The following is a 21,715-nucleotide window of genomic DNA, read 5'->3' on the forward strand; positions in this document are numbered from 1 at the left end:
CCTGCGGGTCTGGTGGCCAAACGAGGCCCAGGGCCCTTGGGAGGCAGGTGCTGCCTGCGTAGAACCGGGGGGTGTCTCTGCTCAGGGGGTGCAGCTCTCCTGCTGTAACCGGGGGGGGAGGACATGTGTTGTACTGCACAGGATCTTTTTGGGGGGATGAGGCAGAGTGCCACATTTCTTGGTAATACATGTATCAATCAACACTGTATCATATGCATATGAGATATATTACACTCACACACACACTCCATCTTGTTGTTGTTACCAACTAGTTGCTTCCCTTGACTGCACTGGCCAGGTGAGTTAGATGGGGGAGGGTTGGAGCCGGGCTTCTGCCGATCTGGATCAATGCTCCCATGTTGACAAGACAAGACCCGGGGTCCTCTGCAAGACACCTCACATTTATAGCAGCTTCCCTCTCATGCAAATCTGTACCAGATGCAAAGTCTGTGTCTGTGTCCATTGGTCATCTGTGGCGCTTCCTTCTGGGTGTTGTCTTAATGCTGCCACGTTTATTTTCAAAGAGGGTGTTTTCAAAAGAAAGTGCTCATGTCTAACCCCCGAGGCCGTCAATATGTCTGATCTTCTTTAGTGAGCCCACTTGACAAGTTTTATTGGTCTTGGGTCTGGCTTCTACTCCGGGCAAAAAGACAGTTTCCTTCTACCTTAACTCTCCTTAGGGGCAATAACATTACACCCAGGCTCAATACAAAGTTTCTATCTAAGGATTTGATACAAAGTTGTATGAAAATAGAGGTTATAGATGGAAAGACTTAATACAAGGTTCTATGAAGAGGCACAATACAAAGCCATGTGAAAATGATACACAGTTATGCGAAAATGCTTAATGAAGAGATTTATCTACACCTGGGGCATCTGGGCCCAGTGCGGCTGGCTCTGGTTTGGGCAGAGGGTCTGTAAGTGGGGTGGGGGTGGGGAGCCAGATGTGTTCATGGCCAACGTGGGGCCCAGAGATGTTCAGTGTCACAAAGGCTGCCTGCCCCTAAGGGGATCCGGGGGAGGGGACAACAGCCACCAGCCCCCTTGGAGCCGCCCTGGAAGGAAGGGAGCAGGGTGGGGAGAGAGGCTCCCTTCTTCTCTGGGCTTGTGGGGGGGCCCTATCCCAGCCTCCAGAGCCCACGGCCCCCTGGAGAGAATCCCCACACGCTATGGGGTGGCCTCAATATGGCTGCAGCTCAGAGCCCCCCCGGCCTGGACAGGAGCTGGGTGGGTGGAACAGGAGCCGCTAGCTCTGTTCTGGGGTTCGGGCAGGCATCTGCGCCTCGCAGCCCCCTCCCTGGCTGGGAGCCGGTGGGGTTCTTGTCCGACTGTGACTGCTGCGGGGTGGGGGGGCTGGGAGCCAGGACTCCTGGGTTCTCTCCCCGGCTCTGGGAAGGGCAGGCCGGGGCTGGGAGCCAGGACTCCTGGGTTCTGTCCTTCCCATCCACCCCAGCCCCAGAGCTCCATGCTCAGTGCAGGGATGGGGCAGAGATGGCTCTGTCCTGCTGGCAGTGCCCCTGGTACCTCCACAGGCAAGGGGGCTGGGGCCACGGCTGGTTTGAATGCACCGTCTCTGAGCACTGTCTCCTGCTCCGCCTGGGCCTGCCCCTGGTCCGGCTAACCCTGTGGGCAGTGCCGCTAGCAACACGCCGACGCTCAGCACAGTGGTGGGGCAGCGTGATGCAGTGAGACACCCGTGCCCTGGCCCTGCCGATCCAGCCCCTCTCGGCGACGTTGCTCAGCCCAGCTCGGGGACGGCTGTTGGGAGGGCTGGGGGTGAGCATAGCCTGAGGGGTCAGGGTGGCGTACTGGAGTTGCCCCATAGCACCGTACACCGTGGGGTTCCCTGTCTTGGGGGTGGGGGGAGCAGGAGGGAGTAACCTGTCCCTGAGAGCTCCCAGGCCATGGGGTGGGGGCTCAGTTCATGGTGTATGGAGGGGGAAGAAGCGGTGCTGCGTGGAGCGCTGCTGGGGGCTGCAGGTCCATGGTCCCACTCCAGGTGGGGGCTAGTGGCACCCCATTGGTGGGGAGCGCTTTGTCCCCCATTGCCACGGATCCCAGCGGCCGATCGGTATTCCCTTCCCCACAGCCTTAGAGCAGCCCTGGGTCTCAGCCTACAGGTCCCAGCAGTTCCTGCGGGGGCCGATGGACCCCCAAGTGGGGCTTGCTCCTGGGGGCCCTGGCCGGTGAGCCGGTCCTGCAGTGTGCTGGACAGCCTGATTGCCCCGTCCCAGGCACTCCCCCTCCTGACATGGCTGGGCCAGGCTCTAGCAGCCCCCTGTGTGCTGGGGGTCCCCGGCTTCGGGAACCCCCGGGGGCCCCCCAGCTACACCCCAGCGGGCGGGAGGGAAGGCAGAGCTGGGGAGAAGAGGGTTGAAGGTGGCTGGTCTGTGCACACAGTCACCATACCTCCCTGTCCCCCCCATGGGCTTGTATTTTCCTGGGTGCCGCTTCCCTGGTGAAATCCGCTCCGCGAGGCAGGGCAGCTCGCGACAGGGGATCTGGGTGTGCCCCCGGCACACGCACGGTCCTTACACAGATCTGTGCACTCCGCTCACGAGCTACCGCCGGGGGGGCGGGGGCACTGGCTGACACTGACGCGGCGGGGGGGGGGGAGGCACTGACGCAGCACGGAGCGGAGCGGGGCGGGGCCGGGAGGTGAGTGCGGCTCCTCGGGCCCCCCCTTCGCCCCCTGCCCCCCTCCCCTGCCACGTACCCGCCCCGGCTCCTGCCCCGCGTCCCCCCACCCCGGCTCCTGCCCTCGCCCCTCCCCCTCCGCAGCCCCTTCCGGCTCCTGCCCTCCTCGCAGGGCCGGCTCTGGCTTTTTTGCCGCGGGGGGGTGCGGAGCCCGGGGGGGCGGCGGCTGGAGCCCCGGGGCGAGGGTGGCGAGCCCCGGCGGGGGCTCCGCTCTCCCCCCGGCGGCCGGGGGCAGGGCGCGGGGGGGGCAGGGTGGCGAGCCCCGGCGGGGGCAGGGTGGCGAGCCCCGGCGGGGGCTCGGCTCTCCCTCCTGTGGCCAGAGCGCCGGGGGCAGGGCGGCGAGAGGGCGGGGAGCCCCGGCTGGGGCTCGGCTCTCCCCCCGGCAGCCGGGGGAGGGCGCGGGGGGAGGGCGGCGAGCCCGGCTGTGGCCCCGCTCTCCCCAGCGGCCCGACCGCCGCGCCGCCCCCCTCCAGGTGCCGCCCCAAGCACCAGCTTGGTTGCCTGGTGCCTGGAGCCGGCCCTGCCTCCTCGCTCCTCCCCCGCCACGATCCCCTGGGGCCCTGTCCCCCTTCCCCTCCACGGCCCCCCCGGCTCTTGCCCCCCTCTGGCCCCTGCCCCCCCTTCCGCTGCTTACCCCACCCATCCCCCCAAATTTCCATCCCCCCAGCCACTGTCCTCCCAGTCCCCCCTCCCCACGATGTGCCTCTGTCTTGCCTTCTCCCTCCCTCCACTGCCCCCAAGGGGGTAGCTGTGGGCCGGGGTAGTGGGGGGCTCACACTGGGAGGCTTTTCTGTGCATGATCCCCCATCTCTCTCTCTCTCTTGCAGGCAACCTCCACCACCTGCTGACCCCCCCTCACCCCGTATGGCCCCCCGGCTCTGCCCCGCCCGGCGCCCCTCTGCCTGGCTGCTGCGGGGGCTGCTGGCAGGGCTGGGGGGGCTGGCGCTTGTGAGCCTCCTGCTTGGGGGCACAGGGGAGGAGCTGCTATCGTGGTCACTGGCCCCCTTCCTGGGAGGCGGGGGAGGTTTCCTGCACGCAGACCCCCCCTTGCCTGGCCCCGACTCCTTCCTGCTGCCCAACGTGGATGGCTGCAGGCCCCGGGCCCCCTTCCTGCTGGTGCTGGTGGCCAGCGCGCCGGGGCACACGGCCCAGCGCCAGGCGGTGCGTGCCAGCTGGGGGGGCGCCCGCAGGGCCGGGGGGTACCCGGTGCGGACGCTCTTCGCCCTGGGGGCGCCGGGCTCGGGCAAGGAGCAGGCCCGGCTGGAGGAGGAGTCCCAGCGGCACGGGGACCTGGTCCAGGGCCGCTTCGCCGACACCTACGCCAACCTGACCCTCAAGACCATGATGATGCTGGGCTGGGCGGCCGCCCACTGCCCTGGCGCCGCCTTTGTGGTGAAGGTCGACGACGACGTCTTCCTCAACCTGCCCGCCCTGGCCCGCCACCTGGGGGCGCTGCCCAGCCCTCGCCGGCTCTACCTGGGCCGGGTCCACTGGCGGGTGCAGCCCAACCGCGACCCCGGCAACCGGCACCATGTCCCGGCCTCCGCCTACCCGGCCGGGGCCTTCCCCCCCTACTGCAGCGGCACGGCCTACGTGCTGTCCGGCGACGCTGCCCTGGGGGTGCTGGGGGCCGCCCCCCACGTGCCTCCCGTGCCCCTGGAGGATGTCTACGTGGGGCTGTGCGCTCGCTGGGCTGGCTTGGCCCCCACCCACACGGCCCGCATGGCTGGATCCACCCACTACCCCATGGACCCCTGCTGCTACGGGGAGGTGCTGTACAGCGTGCACCAGGTGGGCCCTCAGGCGATGGGGGCAGCCTGGGCTATGGTGGGGGGAGAAGGGGGAGCCTGTACCCCACTGCATAGGGGGCTGGGGGTGCTGAGGTGCAAGGTGCTAGCCCTGCTGGAGGGTCTGTGAGGGGCAGGGGGCGCTGGGAGCCAGGACTCCTGGGTTCTATCCTCAGCTCTGGGAGGGGAGTGGGCTCTAGTCCAGTGGTTCTCAACGAGGGGCACGTGTGCTATTGGGGTACACCAAGGTCTTCCAGGGGGTGCATTGTTGCATCTAGAGATTTGCCTAATTTTACAACAGGCTAAACAAAAAGTATTAGCTAAGTCAGTACAAACTAAAATTTCATACAGACAATGACTTCTTCATACTGCACTATGTACTATACACTGAAATGCAAGTACAATGTTTATATTCCAATCAATGTATGTTATAATTGTATGGTGAAAATGAGAAAGTAGTGATTTGTCAGTAATAGTGGCTGTGACACTTTTGTATTCTGATGTCTGAGTTAGTAAGCAAGTCGATTTTAAGTTAAGTGAAACTTGAAGGTACGCAAGACAAATCAGACCCCTGAGAGGGGTACAGTCATCTGGAAAGGTTGAGAGACACGGGCCTAGTGGGGGGGGCTGGGAGCCAGGACTCCTGGGTTCTAACCCCAGCTGTTAGTGCAATGCTGCTCAAAGGCGGCCCCTGGGCCAAATGTGACCCGCCAGCTCACCTTAAAAAAATATTTGTAACTAAATTCATGACCAGTGATGTGCTGCCTATGGCTTCCTTAGTAAGTAACGTACTGGAGCTTAGGTTCTCCGATAGCATCGGCTACGACTGGGTTGGGACGCCGCCTGTTTTATCATTGGTGATGTAAATGGAGCCGGAAACAAATGCGAGTGGGGGAGTAAACGTCACAAAGTCGCCAGCGAAAACCGAGCATTTAACCCAAGCTGCACAGCGGATTTTCTCTTTATTATGCCACTTCATTTAAAGGCAAAGCCTTTGTGTTTCCTCTGCCAAACCACTGGATCTGTCTGTAAGGTTGCCACTGGGAGGTGCCACTTTGACTCAAAGCACAGTGACTTCCACACGGCCTGGCCTCCTGGTGGTGCTGCAAAATGTGACAACACTGAAAATCGGAAGTCTTCGTGTCACACTTGAAATGTTCTCACGAGATCAGCAACTGTACAGGGGAAAGCAACAGCTGCCTCTCGTTGGAGAATGTGGGCACGAGCTAAAAGGAACAGGCCTTTTCTGGATGCCGAGCTTGTGAAGGAGCGCACATTGGAAACGCTGGAGGAGCTCATTGAGGGGGATAAAAACAAAGCTGACATTGTGACCCGTGTGACGCAGGTTCCCCTGTCTGATTCCATGGCAGTGCGAAGAGTGGCTGATATTTGTAATTTACGTGGATTGTCTGTCAGCACTACTTTCCGATTTAAAAATGCCAAACACACAGCTCCTGTGGTGGACAAATCAAGCAATTTAAGTGACGCCCCCCAGCCAGTGCTGTTTGTTAGATTTTATGATGGTGAAATTTTCAAGGTAGAATTTTTATGCTTAATACCATTAGAAACCTACCCCAGAGGAAGGAGCATTTTTGGAAAGGTAAAATTTTTTTTTGAAAAAAAAAAAATGGGTTTAGGTCTGCAGAAAGTAAACTTGCTTGTTACAGACGGAGGTCCCTCCGTGACAGGGAAAGAGATGGGCTTTGCTTCACGTGTGGCAGTGACACACCCTTAATGAAATACACTTCACTGCATCATTCACCAGACTGGCCTGTGCGTAAGTTCTCTGGAGACTTGAAAAAAACAATGGGTATTGTGATGAGATTAGTGAAGTACATATGCTGGCAAACAGGGGACATCATCCCTGCCCATCCGCTCAACTTCTAGCTTGCAACATTGTCTTTATAAAACTGTTTTACAAGACATTTCAGCCGAATTCAGTGACCTGTTGCAGCATGACTTTCGCTGGTTAAGTAGTGGGATGCATGATACAGGTGTTGTGCTCTTTAAAAAGAAATAATAGAATTCCTTTCAAACCACAAGACCAATGAGGTTGCAAGTTCCTGGAATTTATGAATGATGTCACAAGTAGCTTTTCTGTGCGATATTACTGGTCACTTGAATTCCTTCAGCTTGCAGCTCCATGGTCATGCAAGCAGTGTCAGGGATCTGTCTGAAAAAGTGTGTGCCTGTCAGAGGAATCTTGAAATCTTTCAGGCAGACTTAACAGGAAAGATGTTGCACTTTACCACATTGCATGTTGTTGCTACAGATGAAACCTCAGTGAAAACACTGCACGAATTCCTAAACAATCTGATCAACATTTTTAAAATGGGATTTGAGAATTTTTAAATTCCCAAGGAGTTGATTTTATTTGTTGTCTCTGCCGATGGCCCTCACCCTTCTGAAGCAAAGAACACTCTTGATTCAATCAATGAAGGGGCCTTTCTATTAGAAATTGTAAGGCTCCAGCGCTCAGATGTCTTGAAGGCAAAATCCAGAGAAGCGGGATGTTGCGAGTTCTGGACTCAGTCCGCTGACCAGTTTCAGAATAGCCAGCATCTGGCTTTTAACCGTGTTCGGACCAATGTACCTCTGCGAAGCTGGGTTTTCTGCCATGAACATTATAAAAAACCCAATCACCTGAGGGACGAGCATCTTCATGCGTGCATGGGCCTTGGCCTGACCGCCTACAACCCACTCGTCACGCTTGTCGCTGTCACCTCTCCCACTAGCGAGTGCCACAAACACGGGTAATAATGTTGCATTTTAAACTGTGTTAGAAGATAGAATTACTAATACTTACCGTGCACTCAGGGGCTGTATTTATTGGCAGCTGAAGTGTTTTTTGTCAGACATGTGCCAATGGGCTGCTTTGTGTCGTAACATTCTCAAAGAGTGGGTAGCTCTCACTGAATATCACTGGGCTAGTGGGTTAGAGTTTGGGGGGGCAGGGGGCGAACCAGACTCCTGGGTTGTGCCCTGGCTCTATGTGAGACACCTGGGACAAGTCACTAAAGCACTTTGTGCCTCAGTTTCCCATCTGTTAAATGAGACTCTTGCTCTTGTCGAGTAAACCGTGAGTGTGTTGGGACAGTGAGTGTCAGTGTGTGTCTGTGCAGGGCTCAGCCAAACCGGGGCCCTGATCTCGGTCAGGGTCTGGGCAGCGCCCGGCCCAATGGTGGGGGGAGGGGGGGCTTGCTCTCACTCATGGGTCTTGCCACGCACAATGAGGGCTGTCATAAACCTACAGATAAGGGCAGCTGTACTGAATCGCTTTACTGGTAAGGGGTTAAGAAGCTCAAATAACCTGGTTGGCACCTGACCAGAAGAACCAATAAGGAAAGCAGATACTTTCAAATCTGGGGGAGGGAGGTTTTGTTTGTGCTCTCTTCTTTTGTTCCAACGGAAAGAGAAGCCAGGCAGGGACAACATCTCCTGAAAATATACCTGGCATAATCCATCTAAGAATTACAGAAATTGTAAGTAATAGCAAGGAAATGTGTTAGATTATCTTTTGTTTTGGCTTGTTAATTTTCCTTGTGCTAAGAGGTAGTTTTATTCCTGTTTTTGTAACTGTGAAGCTGAGTCCAGAGGGGGAATCCTCTGGGTTTTAAATCTTTTTATTACCCTGTAAAGTTACCTTCCATCCTGATTTTTGCAGGTGTGATGCTTTTACTTTTTTCTTTATAATAAAGTTCTTAAGAACCTGATTGATTTTAGTGTCCTAAAGATAAAAGGTTTGGTCTGTGCTCACATGGTGAACCAAGTAGTTGGTATATTATTCTCAAGCCTCCCCAGGAAAGGGGGTGAAGGGGCTTGGGGGGATATTTTGGGGGGATAGGGATTACAAGTGACCCTTCCCTGAATTTTTGTGTAAATCACTTGGTGGTGGCAGCAATACTGTTCAAGGACAAGGGAAGGAATTTGTGCCTGGGGGAAGTTTTTAACCTAAGCTGGTAGAAATAAGCTTATGGGGGTCTTTCATGGGGGTCCCCACATCTGTACCCCCGAGTTCAGAGTGGGGAGGGAACCCTGACAACGGCCCTGTGCTGCACCCAGCTCTGGGGAGGCGCCGGGACATAGACTGAATGGGATGGGGTGTGGTGGTGGGCACCACACCTGTAATGAGCAGGGAGGGGACAGGGGACAGGAGCCCCCCCTTTCCCTCAGGGAGCTGGTACCTGCCCCCTCGGGTCCCTGGCAGTGGGGACGGCAGGCTTGGCGAGCCCTGTCCGATGTCAGCATTAACAGGTCTAACGTTGGCCAGGCCTCAGAGCCAGAGAAACAGCCAAGCCCTTTGGGACCCGTGCTCAGTTCGTGGGCTCAGCACCAGCCCGCGGGTGAATGTGCCCCAAGCCACTCAGTGCCAAGGGGCAGGGGTCACCACCCGCTCCTGCTGGGCCATGCCTGCCACTGTGTGAGGGACGTACAGCTGCCAGGTGAGGCGTTATGACGACGCTGACAATGGGGGTCAGGGATTCGTCGCCAGCCAAGGGGAACCCAGGCTCCCTGGCAGCCGGGGGGGAGCCCCACACAGTGGGTGAGGTCTAAGTCCTTAGCGTACGCACAACGAGCCTCAGCTGGCCCATGACCAGAATTATCACTGAACTTGGGCTTGTGAGTGGATCACTAGCTTCCCTGGGCCGGGCAGAGAGAGAGAGAGAGAGAGTGAGTGAGTGTGAGTGTGAGTGTGTGTGTGTGAGAGAGAGAGAGAGAGAGAGAGAGAGTGAGAACACTGATGCATGGCCCCCGGGATGTGAGTTTCCCCTGTGTGGTGCATGGTTAACAAGGGGGGGGGGGTTAAATGTGGGCTGCTGGAGGCAGGAAAGAAGCTTCTGGACTGGGATTAAAGAGGAGTTAGAGGGCTCTGGACGGATCCAGATCCACCTGGCTGTAACTTTCCATTGTCTGTGCTAACTAAAGACTTGCTACGCTGTGTTACAGACATCTAATAAACCTTTCTGCTTTTACACTGCTGGCTGAGAGTCACCTTAGATCAAGGGAGCTGGGGGTGCAGTGCTCCCTTTGAGGGTGCAAGTCTTCCCCGGGTGTCCAACTCAGGTGGAGTCGCTATGGGGCGCTCACAGCGTGAAGGAGGGATGCTGAAGGCTCCGAGGGTCAGTCCCAGGAGGTGACGCCGAGGGGCTGACCCCAGCGAGAGTGTGACACGCTAAGGGGGGCTGATACACTGAAGGGGTCCCCCAGGACTAAGCCAGAGCCATGCGAGAGCACCGGGCCTGCGGAGCCGTGTCTCAGCGCACAGCCAGTGACCGTTCAGGGGCAAAGCCGGCAGTCCCCCAACCTGCAGCTAGGAAGCGAACGGGCAGCGCATCGCCATTCTGAAGGCAGGCTCTCAGCCAGCCCGGGGCCTCCCTGGGTCAGCGCCTGTCCTTGCTCACCCTGGGATAAACGGCTCCAGCTCCACCTTGCGCCCAGCACGGGGGCTGTGACACAACAGCTAAACACCAGCCGGTGCTGTGCACAGCCCCCCTGGGGACTCCACGGGGGGCTGGCAGGGGCTGCAGCTCATCCGCAGCAGAGCAGGGACGCTGGGGAGTCATTCGCCTGCCTGGCCGGGGGGGGCGAGGGTGTAATTGCCTAAATCAGCACCTTTCCCCTCGCATTAGGAGAGCAAGGGGGTGGCGGCAGAGAGGGAGCGTGCGCGTTACACCTGCCACGCAGCGCATGAGAAGTTAACCTGTGACCCCGCATCTGGGCGAGGGGGAGTGAGTGCTGGAGCTGTGGGGGCAGCACTGGGCAGCCTGGCAGGGTGTGATCTCAGCTCTGGCCGGGGGGGCTGGCCTGTAGGTCCCCCCCACGCACAGGCTCCATTCCACTGCAGAGGCATAAAGCAGACGGGGCTCCGGGGCCTGGGCCCAGAGGGAGCATTTGCCTGGAGCCGAGCCCCCTCTGTGCCTGGGGGAGGCTGGTCCAGAACCTCCCGCTGACACCCGCAAGCCTTTGAATTTCCAGCCTCCCTTTGCTCCGGGCCTGTTTATCCCCAGCTGGCCGGGTGCTGGTATCGGCTGGGAGCTCTTCTCCCTCCCCACTGTACAGAGCCGCCCGAGCCCCCCCCTAGCCTGTGCTTGGCTCCCAGCCACGCTCCCCTCTGTCCCCCACCTCAAGTAACCCCCTCCCCCTGTCTGCCCCAAACCAGAGCCAGGCAAAGCCAACGCCAACTTTAATACAAAAATATCAGGGTGACAGTGCAGGGTGAGTGGGGGACCCCACCCTGCTCCCGCCCCCACAGCCCCTACCCTGGAGGGGATGGGTAACGCTCGTGACCCCTTTCGCCCCCATGGGGGGCAATCCCCTCCCCCCCAGCCTCCCCGAGGCTATTTCTTGAACCGATCCAGCGCCGGCCTCTGAGCCCGGGGTGCCGCCTTCGGTTCTCGCTCCATCGCCTGCTGCTGCTCCAGGCTCTTCCGGATCTTGGTCTGGGGGGAGGGGGAGCGGGGGTGAGCCAGGGACACCCCAGTAAATGGCCCAATGGGGGGGAGCAGCCCTGGGATCCAACCCCCCCACCCCACCCCCCAATTCACAGTGTAATGGAGCCCTGGGGTATGGGGCAGATGCCCCCGGACGTCACTGGCCCAATCGGACGGGGGAGTTGTGGGGGGCGGGGACACGGGAAGTCCCTGTTTGAGACAGGAAGTGGAGAGCTGGCTCTCCGGGGTGGGGAGCAAAGCCTGATGGGTAAGGGCTGGCCCAAGGGCGGATGGGACAGACAGGCGGACAGTACGGACGTACGTACCCGCTGCTCCTCGTTCGCCACCTTCTTCTTGCGCCGCAGGAGGCTCCCAGCTGAGCTGCGTCCCTTCAGCTTCCGGCGCGGCTGGAACGCCGGCTTGGCCTGGGGGTCGAAGCCCTGGGGGCGGGAAGGAGTGAGAGAGAGTCCTCCTGTATCCCACAATGCACCACGGTGCCTCCACCTCCCCCCGCTCCTGACGTGCCACAGCGACCGTGACACTGCCTGGTCCCCACTGTCCACCCGCCCCCCACTTCCCACAATGCACCACGGTCCCCCCCCCCCGCTTCCCACAATGCACCACGGTGCCCCCTGCATGAGAGCCACGGCACTGCCTGGTCCCCACACCCCACAATGCACCACAGTGTCTCATCCCCCCACTCCCCACAATGCACCACGGTGCCCCCCCCCCTTCCCCCCGAGTCGCTCACCAGCCGCTCCACTCGCTCCTGGTGCTTCTGCTCCATGGTGATGGCGTCCACCCGGCCCAGCTGCCCCGGGTCCAGCGTGATCAGCTCCGACGGGATCTGCCGGGGGCCAAGCTGTTAGGGGGGGCCCGGACCACCCAGGCTCCCCCCTCCCATGACACCACCCCTCCTGGCGGTGCCCCCCCAGACATCCCAGCTACCCACCCCGGTGTCCTCTCTCCCCAGCCCCAGAGCTCCCTCCCTTAGCATCAGCCCCCTTGGCCCCGGAGCAGTGGCCCACCACTGAGATCCAGCTGCCCCACAGCTGGGGCTCCATGGGGGAGGGCGGGGGGGGACGGACAGGGCTGAGTATTGTGTGCGGGGGAGGGGAGATGACGTTACCTTCTCCAGCAGGGCCTTGACCTCCCACTCCTGCCGCTGCTTCCGGCTCCGGAACGGGTTGTTCTCCAGAGCATCAAAATTCGCCTGTCCAGCACCTGGGGGGGGGGGGGGGGAAGACAGGAGGTTAGTGGAGGCGGGGAGCCATCCCCCCTCTGCCATGGGCAGACACACAGCCGTGCCAGGCCCCCGCAGGCTGTAGCAGGGGGCACATGACAGGCATGTCAGCTACCGGGCACATGGGGAGTTGTGGGGAGCCATACCTGGCACCAGGAGGCTGCTGACGCGGTGGGGGATGGGGAGTTGTACGGGGGGGCGCTATGGGGGGGGTCCGTACCTGGCACCAGGAGGCTGGTGAAGCCGTGGGGGATGGGGAGTTGTACTGGGGGGGCGCTATGGGGGGGTCCGTAGCTGGCACCAGGAGGCTGGTGAAGCCATGGGGGATGGGGAGTTGTACTGGAGGGGCTATGGGGGGGGTACGTACCTGGCACCAGGAGGCTGGTGAAGCCGTGGGGGATGGGGAGTTGTACTGGGGAGGCGCTATGGGGGGTCCGTACCTGGCACCAGGAGGCTGGTGAAGCCGTGGGGGATGGGGAGTTGTACTGGGGAGGCGCTATGGGGGGTCCGTACCTGGCACCAGGAGGCTGGTGAAGCCGTGGGGGATGGGGAGTTGTACTGGAGGGGCTATGGGGGGGGTACGTACCTGGCACCAGGAGGCTGGTGAAGCCGTGGGGGATGGGGAGTTGTACTGGAGGGGCTATGGGGGGGGTACGTACCTGGCACCAGGAGGCTGGTGACACTGTGGGGGATGGGGAGTTGTACTGGAGGGGCTATGGGGGGGGTACGTACCTGGCACCAGGAGGCTGGTGACGCCGTGGGGGATGGGGAGTTGTACTGGGGGGCGCTATGGGGGGTCCGTACCTGGCACCAGGAGGCTGGTGAAGCCGTGGGGGATGGGGAGTTGTACTGGGGGGCGCTATGGGAGTCCATACCTGGCACCAGGAGGCTGGTGACGCCGTGGGAGATGGGGAGGTGGTACTGTGGGGGGGGGGGGGGGTAATGGGGGGGTCCGTACCTGGCACCAGCAGGCTGGTGAAGCCGCTGCCGTGCCCTACGCCCAGCACATCCTCGAAGGGGCAGAAGCGCAGGCCGTGGGCCGCCCGGTGCAGCGTGTGCGACAGGTAGGGCTTGTGAGGTGGCTGCACGGGCACGTCCCGGTACACCTGGGGGGGGGGGGGGGGGGGCAGACATGGGGGATTAGTGCCTGCAGCAGGGCCTGGTTCACAGGGGGTGTCAGGGCACAGGGCAGTCCGAGCTCCCCCTCGGGTGGTGTCCAGGTTGTGGGTGGGGGACAGACGGGGCCCAGGCTCATAAGAACGTCCACACTGGGTCAGAACAACGGTCCATCTAGCCCAGTATCCTGTCTACCGACAGTGGCCAGTGCCAGGTGCCCCAGAGGGAATGAACAGGTAATCATCAAGTGATCCACCCCCTGTCGCCCATTCCCAGCTTCTGGCAAACAGAGGCCAGGGACACCATCCCTGCCCATCCTGGCTAATAGCCCTTGATGGACCTATCCTCCATGAACTTATCTAGTTCTTTTTTGAACCCTCTTATAGTCTTGGCCTTCACAACATCCTCTGGCAAGGAGTTCCACAGGTTGACTGTACGTTCTGTGAAAAAATACTTAAACCTGCTGCCTATTAATTTCCTTTGGTGACCCCTAGTTCTCTACACCAGTCATGATTTTATAGACCTTAATCATATCTCCCCTTAGCCATCTCTTTTCCAAGCTGAAAAGTCTCAGTCTTATTAATCTCTCCTCATACGGCAGCCGTTGCAAACCCCTAATAATTTTTGTTGCCCTTTTCTGAACTTTTCCCAATTCCAATACATCATTTTTGAGATGGGGTGACCACATCTGCGCACAGTATTCAAGATGTGGGCGTACCATGGATTTCTATAGAGGTAACACAATATTTTCTGTCCTATTATCTCTTTCCTAATGATTTGCAACATTCTGTTCGCTTTTTTGGCTGCCGCTGCACACTGAGTGGATGTTTCCAAAGAACTATCCACAATGACTCCAAGATCTCTTTCTTGAGTGGTAACAGCTAATTCAGACCCCATCATCTTGTATGCATGGTTGGAATTATGTTTTCTGACGTGCATTACTTTGCATTTATCAACACTGAATTTCATCTGCCATTTTGTTGTCCAGCCATCCAGTTTTGTGAGACCCCTTTGTAACTGTTCGCAGTCTGCTTTGGACTTAACTATCTTGAGTAGTTTTGTATCATCTACAAATTTTGCCACCTCACTGTTTACCCCTTTTCCCAGATCATTTATGAATATGGTGAACAGGACTGGTCCCAGTACAGACCCCTGGGGGACACCACTATTTACCTCTCTCCAAAGCAGTGCCCAGCTTCTTTTTTTTTTTCCTTTTTTTTTTGGGGGGGGGAAGGGGGGGGGGGAGTGGGTTTGAGCAATCCCCAGTCTGCGGGGGAAGGATGCAGGGCGGATGGGGCCCTGCTGAGTCCAGCGAGAGCGGGGGGACGTCCCAGAGTATAAGGGTCCCTCCTTTACCTGCACCACGGCCCCACAGCTACCCCCAGCTGGCTGAAGGCCCGGTGCCGGTGTGTGTGGGGAGTAGGGGGGTGCCGGTGTGTGCAGGGGGAGGTGGAATTGTTACCTGCACCACGTCCCCGCAGGCGGCCGCCAGCAGCCCCCGCTGGCTGAAGCTCAGGTGCCCGGCGCCCACGGGCAGCACCAGCGACTGCAGGGGCTGATACGCCCGGAGGTCGTAGACACGCAGCTTCCGGTCCAGCCCCGACGTCGCCATGTACCTGGGGGGAGACGGGGAGAGACCACAGCGTGACCCCCCCACCCTCCAGTGTCACCCCCCAAGCCTCCCTTCCTCTCCCACCCCAGCCCCGACGTCGCCATGTACCTGGGGGGAGAAGGGGAGAGACCACAGCGTGACACCCCCACCAGCCCTGACATCACCATGTATCTGGCGGGAGGCGGGGGCAGACCCACAGTGTGACCCCCCCCCTCCAGTGTCACTCCCAAGATCCCCCCCCACGTCCCACCCCAGCCCTGACGTCGCCATGTACCTGGGGGGAGACGGGGAGAGACCACAGCGTGACCCCCCCACCCTCCAGTGTCACCCCCCAAGCCCCCCCTCCTCTCCCACCCCAGCCCCGACGTCGCCATGTACCTGGGGGGAGAGACCACAGCGTGACCCCCCCACCCTCCAGTGTCACCCCCCAAACCCCCCTTCCTCTCCCACCCCAGCCCCGACGTCGCCATGTACCTGGGGGGGAGACGGGGAGAGACCACAGCGTGACCCCCCCCCACCCTCCAGTGTCACTCCCCAAACCCCCCCTCCTCTCCCACCCCAGCCCCGACGTCGCCATGTACCTGGGGGGAGATGGGGAGAGACCACAGCGTGACCCCACCCAGCCTCCTCCTCTCCCATGCCAGCCCCGACACCGCCATGTACCTGAGGGGAGGCGGGGAGAGACCCACAGCGTGACCCCCCCACCCTCCAGTGTCACCCTCCAAGCCCCCCCTCCTCTCCTACCCCAGCCCCGACATCACCATGTACCTGGGGGGAGGTGGGGAGAGACCCATAGAGTGATCCCCCCCTCCATATTCTACCCCTGCCCTGATGACACCATGTAGCTGGGGAAAGTGGGGGGAGACCCCCCCAGCTGCCCTCCTTCCCCCACATGCACCCCTGCAGCCCCCTTTCCCTGCTCACCCCTCAGGCCCCCTCCCCACCACAGCAGGGCTGCCCCCCCAGTCACTCACGTTCCGGAGCTGTCGACGGCCACGGCCCGGACCCCCCCTTGGTGGCACAACATCCGCACCAGGGGTTCCTTGACGTTAGGGCTCCACAGGGTCACCGTGCCTGGGGGGGACACACAGAGCACGAGGAGTTAATGGGGGGGGTCACCCCCCATCGGGCACAAGGGGTTAACGAGGAGTGGAGGGAATGGACAGGGCCAGGTTCACGGCTGGGGGGGGCGCTAAGGGGGAGTCATAGCACTGGGTCTGACTAACCAGGCCAGGCTGCGGGATGGGGCCAGGGGTCCCTAGGGCAGAATGGGGCCACGCTGAGCCCAGTGCATGCTGGGAGGTTGATGGAACGTCCCTGTCTGAGCCGGCGCCTGCCCCAGCGATGGGCCCTGCCGGGGGGGTGGGGTGGGGATAACACACTGACACACACAGGGCCTGAGGGCCCCGGGAGAAACGCTCCTAGCAGCGTGGGGCAGGGGATGATGGCGCAGAGGTGGGTCTCACTGCTGCTGTACCAACAGTGGATGATGGCGGCGCTGGCCAGGCTGCGGGTCGGTTATGGGGTACAGAGGTGTCAGGGGATTATGGTGGGGCACAGGGAGGTCTCACCGTTGCTTTGCCCTGGTGGACGAGGGCAGTGGCTGGGCGGGTGGTTGGCTATGCAGTACAGGGGGGTAGCAATGGGGTTGGGGGCGGGGTTGGGGGGTAGCGGTGGGGTTGGAGTCGGGACGGGGTTGGGGGAAGAGTTGGGGGTAGCAGTGGGGACGGGGTGGGGAAGCAGTGGGGCGGGGGAGTAGCAATGGGGCAGGATTAAGAACATAAGAACATAAGAAAGGCCGTACTGGGTCAGACCAAAGGTCCATCTAGCCCAGTATCTGTCTACCGACAGTGGCCAATGCCAGGTGCCCCAGAGGGAGTGAACCTAACAGGCAATGATCAAGTGATCAAAATGAGATATCCTATCTCCTAGAACTGGAAGGGACCTTGCAAGGTCATCAAGTCCAGCCCCCTGCCTTCACTAGCAGGACCAAGCACTAATTTTGCCCCAGATTCCTAAGTGGCCCCCTCAAGGATTGAACTCACAACCCTGGGTTTAGCAGGCCAATGCTCAAACCACTGAGCTATCCCAGGGGCAGTCTCACCATTGCTGTGTCCCAGGTGGACGATGGCATTGGCTGGGTTCTGCCCCATCACGCCCAGGCGCCCCCCCCGGGTGCAGATGGTGGCAACTTCCTTCCCCACCGAGATGTCCAGGTACTGCAGGAACCCCGTCTCGCTCTGCACAGGGCACGAGGGGTCAGTGGGGCACCGGCCCCCAAACCCTGGCGCCCAAGCCCACTCCCCGCTTTACCGCATTGGCCAGCAGGAGCCCTGGTGTCCGGGCCCCCCCCTCTTTCGCTGTGGTGAGCAGTGGGAACCCCGGCATCTGGACCCCCACACAGCGGGACCCCCCCCCCATTCACTGTGATGACTAGCAGGACCCCCCTCCCCCCGCTCACCGCAGTGGCCAGCAGGACCCCCCGCTCACCACGGTGGCCAGCAGGACCCCCCCCTCTCACCCCGCTCACCACGGTGGCCAGCAGGACCCCCCTCTCCCCCCACTCACCGCAGTGGCCAGCAGGACCCCCCGCTCACCACGGTGGCCAGCAGGACCCCCCCCTCCCACCCCGCTCACCGCGGTGGCCAGCAGGAAGTGGTAGGGCAGGAACTCCATGCGCAGGACCCCGTTGAAGCGCTTCAGGCAGTTCAGCTCCACGCCCTGGTTGTCGTAGACGTACAGCCAGCGCCGCTGGGCCACCGCAAACATAGTCTCCGTGTGCAGCCACCTGGAAACGGGGGTGGGGGGGTGGGACGGGGGAGGGGACGGGGGAGGGGACGGGACGGGGGGGACCACGAAGTGTCCCATTGCACGGCTCAGCCTGCGTGCAACCTGCCAAACGCTGCCTGTGCAACACGCCCCCGCGTGCAACCCAACCAGCCTCCCCAGCCACGAGCAGGCAGGGACGTGCACACTCGCTTTCCCAATGCTCGCCCACATGTGCAATGGGCACGTCCCGCTGATGCACCGTTACACCTGCAGGGAGCAGTGGATGCAGCCCCCGCCCCCCCTCGACTCCTCTGTGTTGCACACTCCCCGGTCGCCCATCCGCGCCCCCCCCCCCGGTCGCTCATGTGCCCATCTGTGTCGCACGCCCCAAGTCGCACACTCACGTGACGTCAGTGACCGTCTCCATGACATTGATCTCACACAGCAGTGACTTGGTTTGCCAGTCCAGGGCTGCCACGTGGCCCCGCCGGCCCCCCAGCAGCAGGTGCCTGTGGGGGGAGATGGGAGGGATGAGGGGAGCAGCCGGGGAACCCCCCGGCCATGGACCGGGGAGACTCATCTTCTAACACACACAATCTAGTCTCCGTATGTCTCCTGACCTGCCCCTATGGGACGCTGCTGGGACCCCCAGAGCAGCTCAGGGGAGGCCTGTGGGGTTAGGGGTCCCTGACGCAGACCCTCCCCCACACAGGAGAACCCAGTCGGGCCCTGCCTCTCCAACCGCTGCCCAGAAGACCTGCCACCTAGGTACAGCCAGCCAACCCCCCACTCCTTCCCCACTGATTTCCACCTGCCCCACGGGTCCCCCTCCCTCCTACTCTCCCCCCACATGCTCCTCCCTGCCCACCCCCCCACTCACCGGCCAGGTCGGGTATAATCCATTCTGTAGGGGCCAAACTGGTTCAGCGTCAGCTCAAAGTGCTATGGGGGGGAGAGACCTGGTTAGACACAGCACAGGGACCCCCAACCCCGGGTGAACCCCCCAGAGACGCTGCCTCGGGATCCCCCCGGTGACGCCCATGCACCACTGAGACGCTGCCCCGGGATCCCCCTGGTGACCTCCCTGCACCACTGAGATGCTCCCATGACCCCCCCCCACATCCTAGGGGCGACCCCTCCCCCTGCCATTCCCCCCACCTCACGACACACACACCCCGGCGCGTGGGGGCGTCTCTGACCTTGGTGGCGCTGGCGATGTCGGCAGCCTCTGCAATGTCGGCCTGGGCGATGGTGCAGGTGTCCTCGCCGGGGTCCCCCTCCAGGAACCTGCGGGGGGCGGGGGGTGAGAGCTGGGAATGGACGGCACTGGTGGGGGAGGGGAGCCGGCTGGGATCGGGGGCATGTGTGTGGAGTTAAGGGTGTGTGTGTGTGTCACCTATCCCATGGGGGGGAGGGGCTAACCAGCGGGTAGCCCCGGCTCAAGTGGCAGCACTGGGCGGGGGCCCGAAGGTAGGGGATGATGGGGGCACTGGGGCAGCTGCCCCAGCTCCGGGGGGGCACTCACCCTGGCTCCTCGGGCAGCAGCAGCTCCATGCGTGCTGCCTGCTGCGCTGCCAGCTCTACCTTCTGCTCCAGCGAGGCCAGATGGTCCCGGAGCCGCCGGCTGGATGCCCCTGCCTGGGGGGGTGGACGGACAGACAGACAGACGGGGTGAGAGCCACACGTGGCCCCGTCCCTCCCGCCCCCCACCACTGGGGGTCAGTAACCCCCAGGGACCCATCTGCCCCCCCGATTTCCGCCACGCCCCTCAACTCACCAGCTGCGATTTCTGGCCCCGCTGGAATTTCTTCACCTTGTGGTGAGGGAGGGGGGCGGCGCCGGGGAACGGGTCCCTCTTCTAGGGAGAGAGACACACACACACACACACAGACAGACGGGGGGTGGGGGGCCTGCTACAGGCCCCCATCCCCCCCAGAGCCCCAACGGTACTCTCTTTTGTCGTGCAACCCCCCGTCCCTCGTCCCCCCCGACCTCAGCCGCCCCTCCTCCCCCCATGGCCAGCCCCCCAGCATTCCCAGCCTTACCCCAGAGATCCGGCCTGCGGCCTCTGACGCCCGCGGCCCCTTCCTGCCCTCCAGGCTCCCCTTTGCCCCAGCCCTTGGCCTGGTCTTCTCATTGCGACGACGCCTCTTGGCCTTGGGGGGGGCAGCTGCGGGGGGGTCCGGCTGGGGGCCCCCTTCCCAGTAGCGCTGCAGCTTCTTCGTCATCTTCTTCTTCAGGGGGTGGGGGGGAGAAAGGGGTGATGAATCGTGGGGGAGAATCAGTTACCCCCAGCTCGGGAGGTGGGGAGATTGGTGAGGGGGTGAGACATGGGGGGAGTCAGTTCCTCCAGCTGGGGGGGGGGGGCACAGACGACAGGGACTAAAACTGCCCCCCAACTTGTGGGGAGATACCTGCCCCACAGGGCAGAATAGCCAGCCACTCCCACTGGCCTGATTGGGAGCGCCGCCCCCCCAGGGGCAGAACCACCAGCCACAACACATATTCGGGGGGTGAACTGCCCTCCAGCCCCCCCCCCCCGGGAAAGACTTGCCCCCCTAACCCAGCAAGGGACTAGGTGCCCCAGACGTATCCTCGGGGCTGCCCCTGCTGTAGCCCCTGCAAGAGGGCCAGCCCTGCCCCCCAGATCACTCCTCGCGGGACACCCCACAGATACAGCCAGCTCCTCCCGCATGTCCCCAGGTTACTAGAGTTGCCGTAGAGACCCCGCCGCCCCACAGACACGGGGGCAATAAACTCCCCCCAAACCCCTGTAATTGGGTGTTCGCCCCCTGGATGCACCCGACTCGAGTTAGTGACCTGCCCCCTCCCTGCTCATGACACGGGGTAACCACCGCCCCCCCGGGGGAACCCCTGCCCCACAGACACAGGGTGGGAACTGCCCCCCCCCCCCGGGGGATCCCTGCCCCACTCCCGAGGGGAGGGGCTCACTGCCCCGGCACTCACCTTCTTGCCCCCCCCGGCTGGCCCCCCCTGCGCCCCGGTCCCAGCCACCGCCTCCATCCTCAGCGCCTGGAACCACGTGCAACCTCCAGCTGCGGGCCAGGCTCTTCCGGTCCCGGCCGCCGCACCCAATCACAGAGCGAGGCGACTGAGCTCGCGGCCAATCAACGCGGCGACAACCTGCGCGGTAGTGAAGCCGTACAGGTGACATCATGGGTGAGGGCAACTATTCGGCCGCCGAGACGCAGGGCAAAAGGGCGAAGTCAAGCGGCGGCCATCTTGGATGAGGGCACAGGCCTAAACTATCCCATACAGACCCATCGGCAGGGAAGCCAGTGAATTCAGCACAGCCCACGTGGTAGGGGGAACTCACCAGGGTCACGCTACGGGGCATAGGGATGCAGCCACCTCTGGGGAGGGGCAGGGGGTTTCACAGATCCCAAGGCCAAAAGGGACATTTGTGCCCATTAGTCTGACCCCAGGGCAGTGACTGGCCCCACCCTAACCCCTAGTGCAGAATTCGTTTTAGAGAAGCAGCCAATCCTCATTTAAAACCCCACCATTGACCTCCCGGAGCCTAGCGCCGGACGGCCTTTTTCATTCCTCTCTTCGTTCTCACGGATCTTCTCTGACTCCGCCAGCTTGTCAACAGCCTTCTGGAATTGCGGGCAGCAGAACGGGACACCCGATTCCAACCGCGGCCGTGCCAGGGCCCCCTCCGGAGGGAAAATAACCTCTCTGTTCACAACTCCCCTTTCTGCATCTCGGCATCCCGTGAGCGCTTTTGGCCAGCCTCACACGGGCAGCCCCTGTGCAGCTGATTATCCACCATGACCCCCACATCCTTTTCAGAGCCCCCTTGTCCCAGGACAGTGCCCCGTGGCATGGCCGTGTGCATTGAGATTTAGCTTAATTAAAACACTTTCTCTGGGGCCATCTTACCAAGCACCGTGGCTCCTGCTAAATTAGTGACCAACCATATTCATTATTACCCACTCCCCTAATTTGGACACAGGGACCCACCTGCAGCTGCCCAAGGTGGGGCATGGGGGCTGTTTATGCAGGGATCCCTCAGGGGACACAGTCATGGATGGGG

At 61.4% G+C, this 21,715-nt stretch overlaps 2 protein-coding genes across 2 annotated transcripts; one reads left to right on the top strand and one right to left on the bottom strand.

Annotated features, from left to right (window-relative positions):
- The first annotated feature begins 2,251 nt into the window (after positions 1-2,251).
- Positions 2,252-4,614, top strand: B3GALT4 (beta-1,3-galactosyltransferase 4). The gene is given in 4 exon segments (XM_065415478.1): positions 2,252-2,490; positions 2,492-2,581; positions 2,617-2,658; positions 3,525-4,614. Coding segments are annotated over 4 exon segments (1,461 nt in total).
- A 6,208-nt stretch (positions 4,615-10,822) lies between these two features.
- On the bottom strand, positions 10,823-20,679 carry WDR46 (WD repeat domain 46). The gene is made up of 16 exons (XM_065415910.1): positions 20,623-20,679; positions 19,701-19,889; positions 19,433-19,513; positions 19,181-19,293; positions 18,855-18,942; positions 18,536-18,597; positions 18,060-18,164; positions 17,524-17,674; positions 16,991-17,126; positions 15,861-15,960; positions 14,737-14,890; positions 13,117-13,264; positions 12,045-12,139; positions 11,667-11,762; positions 11,242-11,355; positions 10,823-10,924 (listed from the first exon to the last, which is right to left on the bottom strand). Exons 1-16 carry the CDS (start codon positions 20,677-20,679, stop codon positions 10,823-10,825), a joined length of 1,791 nt encoding a protein of 596 aa, XP_065271982.1.
- Between the last annotated feature and the right edge of the window lie 1,036 nt (positions 20,680-21,715).

This window comes from Emys orbicularis, chromosome 13, assembly GCF_028017835.1.
Source record: "Emys orbicularis isolate rEmyOrb1 chromosome 13, rEmyOrb1.hap1, whole genome shotgun sequence".
Lineage (NCBI taxonomy): Eukaryota > Metazoa > Chordata > Testudines > Emydidae > Emys > Emys orbicularis.

What these genes read in the sequence shown, in the direction of transcription:
- WDR46 (XM_065415910.1), bottom strand. Translation starts at nt 20,679, where the DNA reads ATGGAGGCGGTGGCTGGGACCGGGGCGCAGGGGGGGCCAGCCGGGGGG. An exon ending in CCGCAGGCCGGATCTCTGGG is followed by an intron (nt 19,514 to 19,700) that starts GTAAGGCTGGGA and finishes CTCTCTCCCTAG; the next exon opens with AAGAGGGACCCGTTCCCCGG. An exon ending in CCACCTGGGACACAGCAATG is followed by an intron (nt 15,961 to 16,990) that starts GTGAGACTGCCC and finishes TGTCCCCCCCAG; the next exon opens with GCACGGTGACCCTGTGGAGC.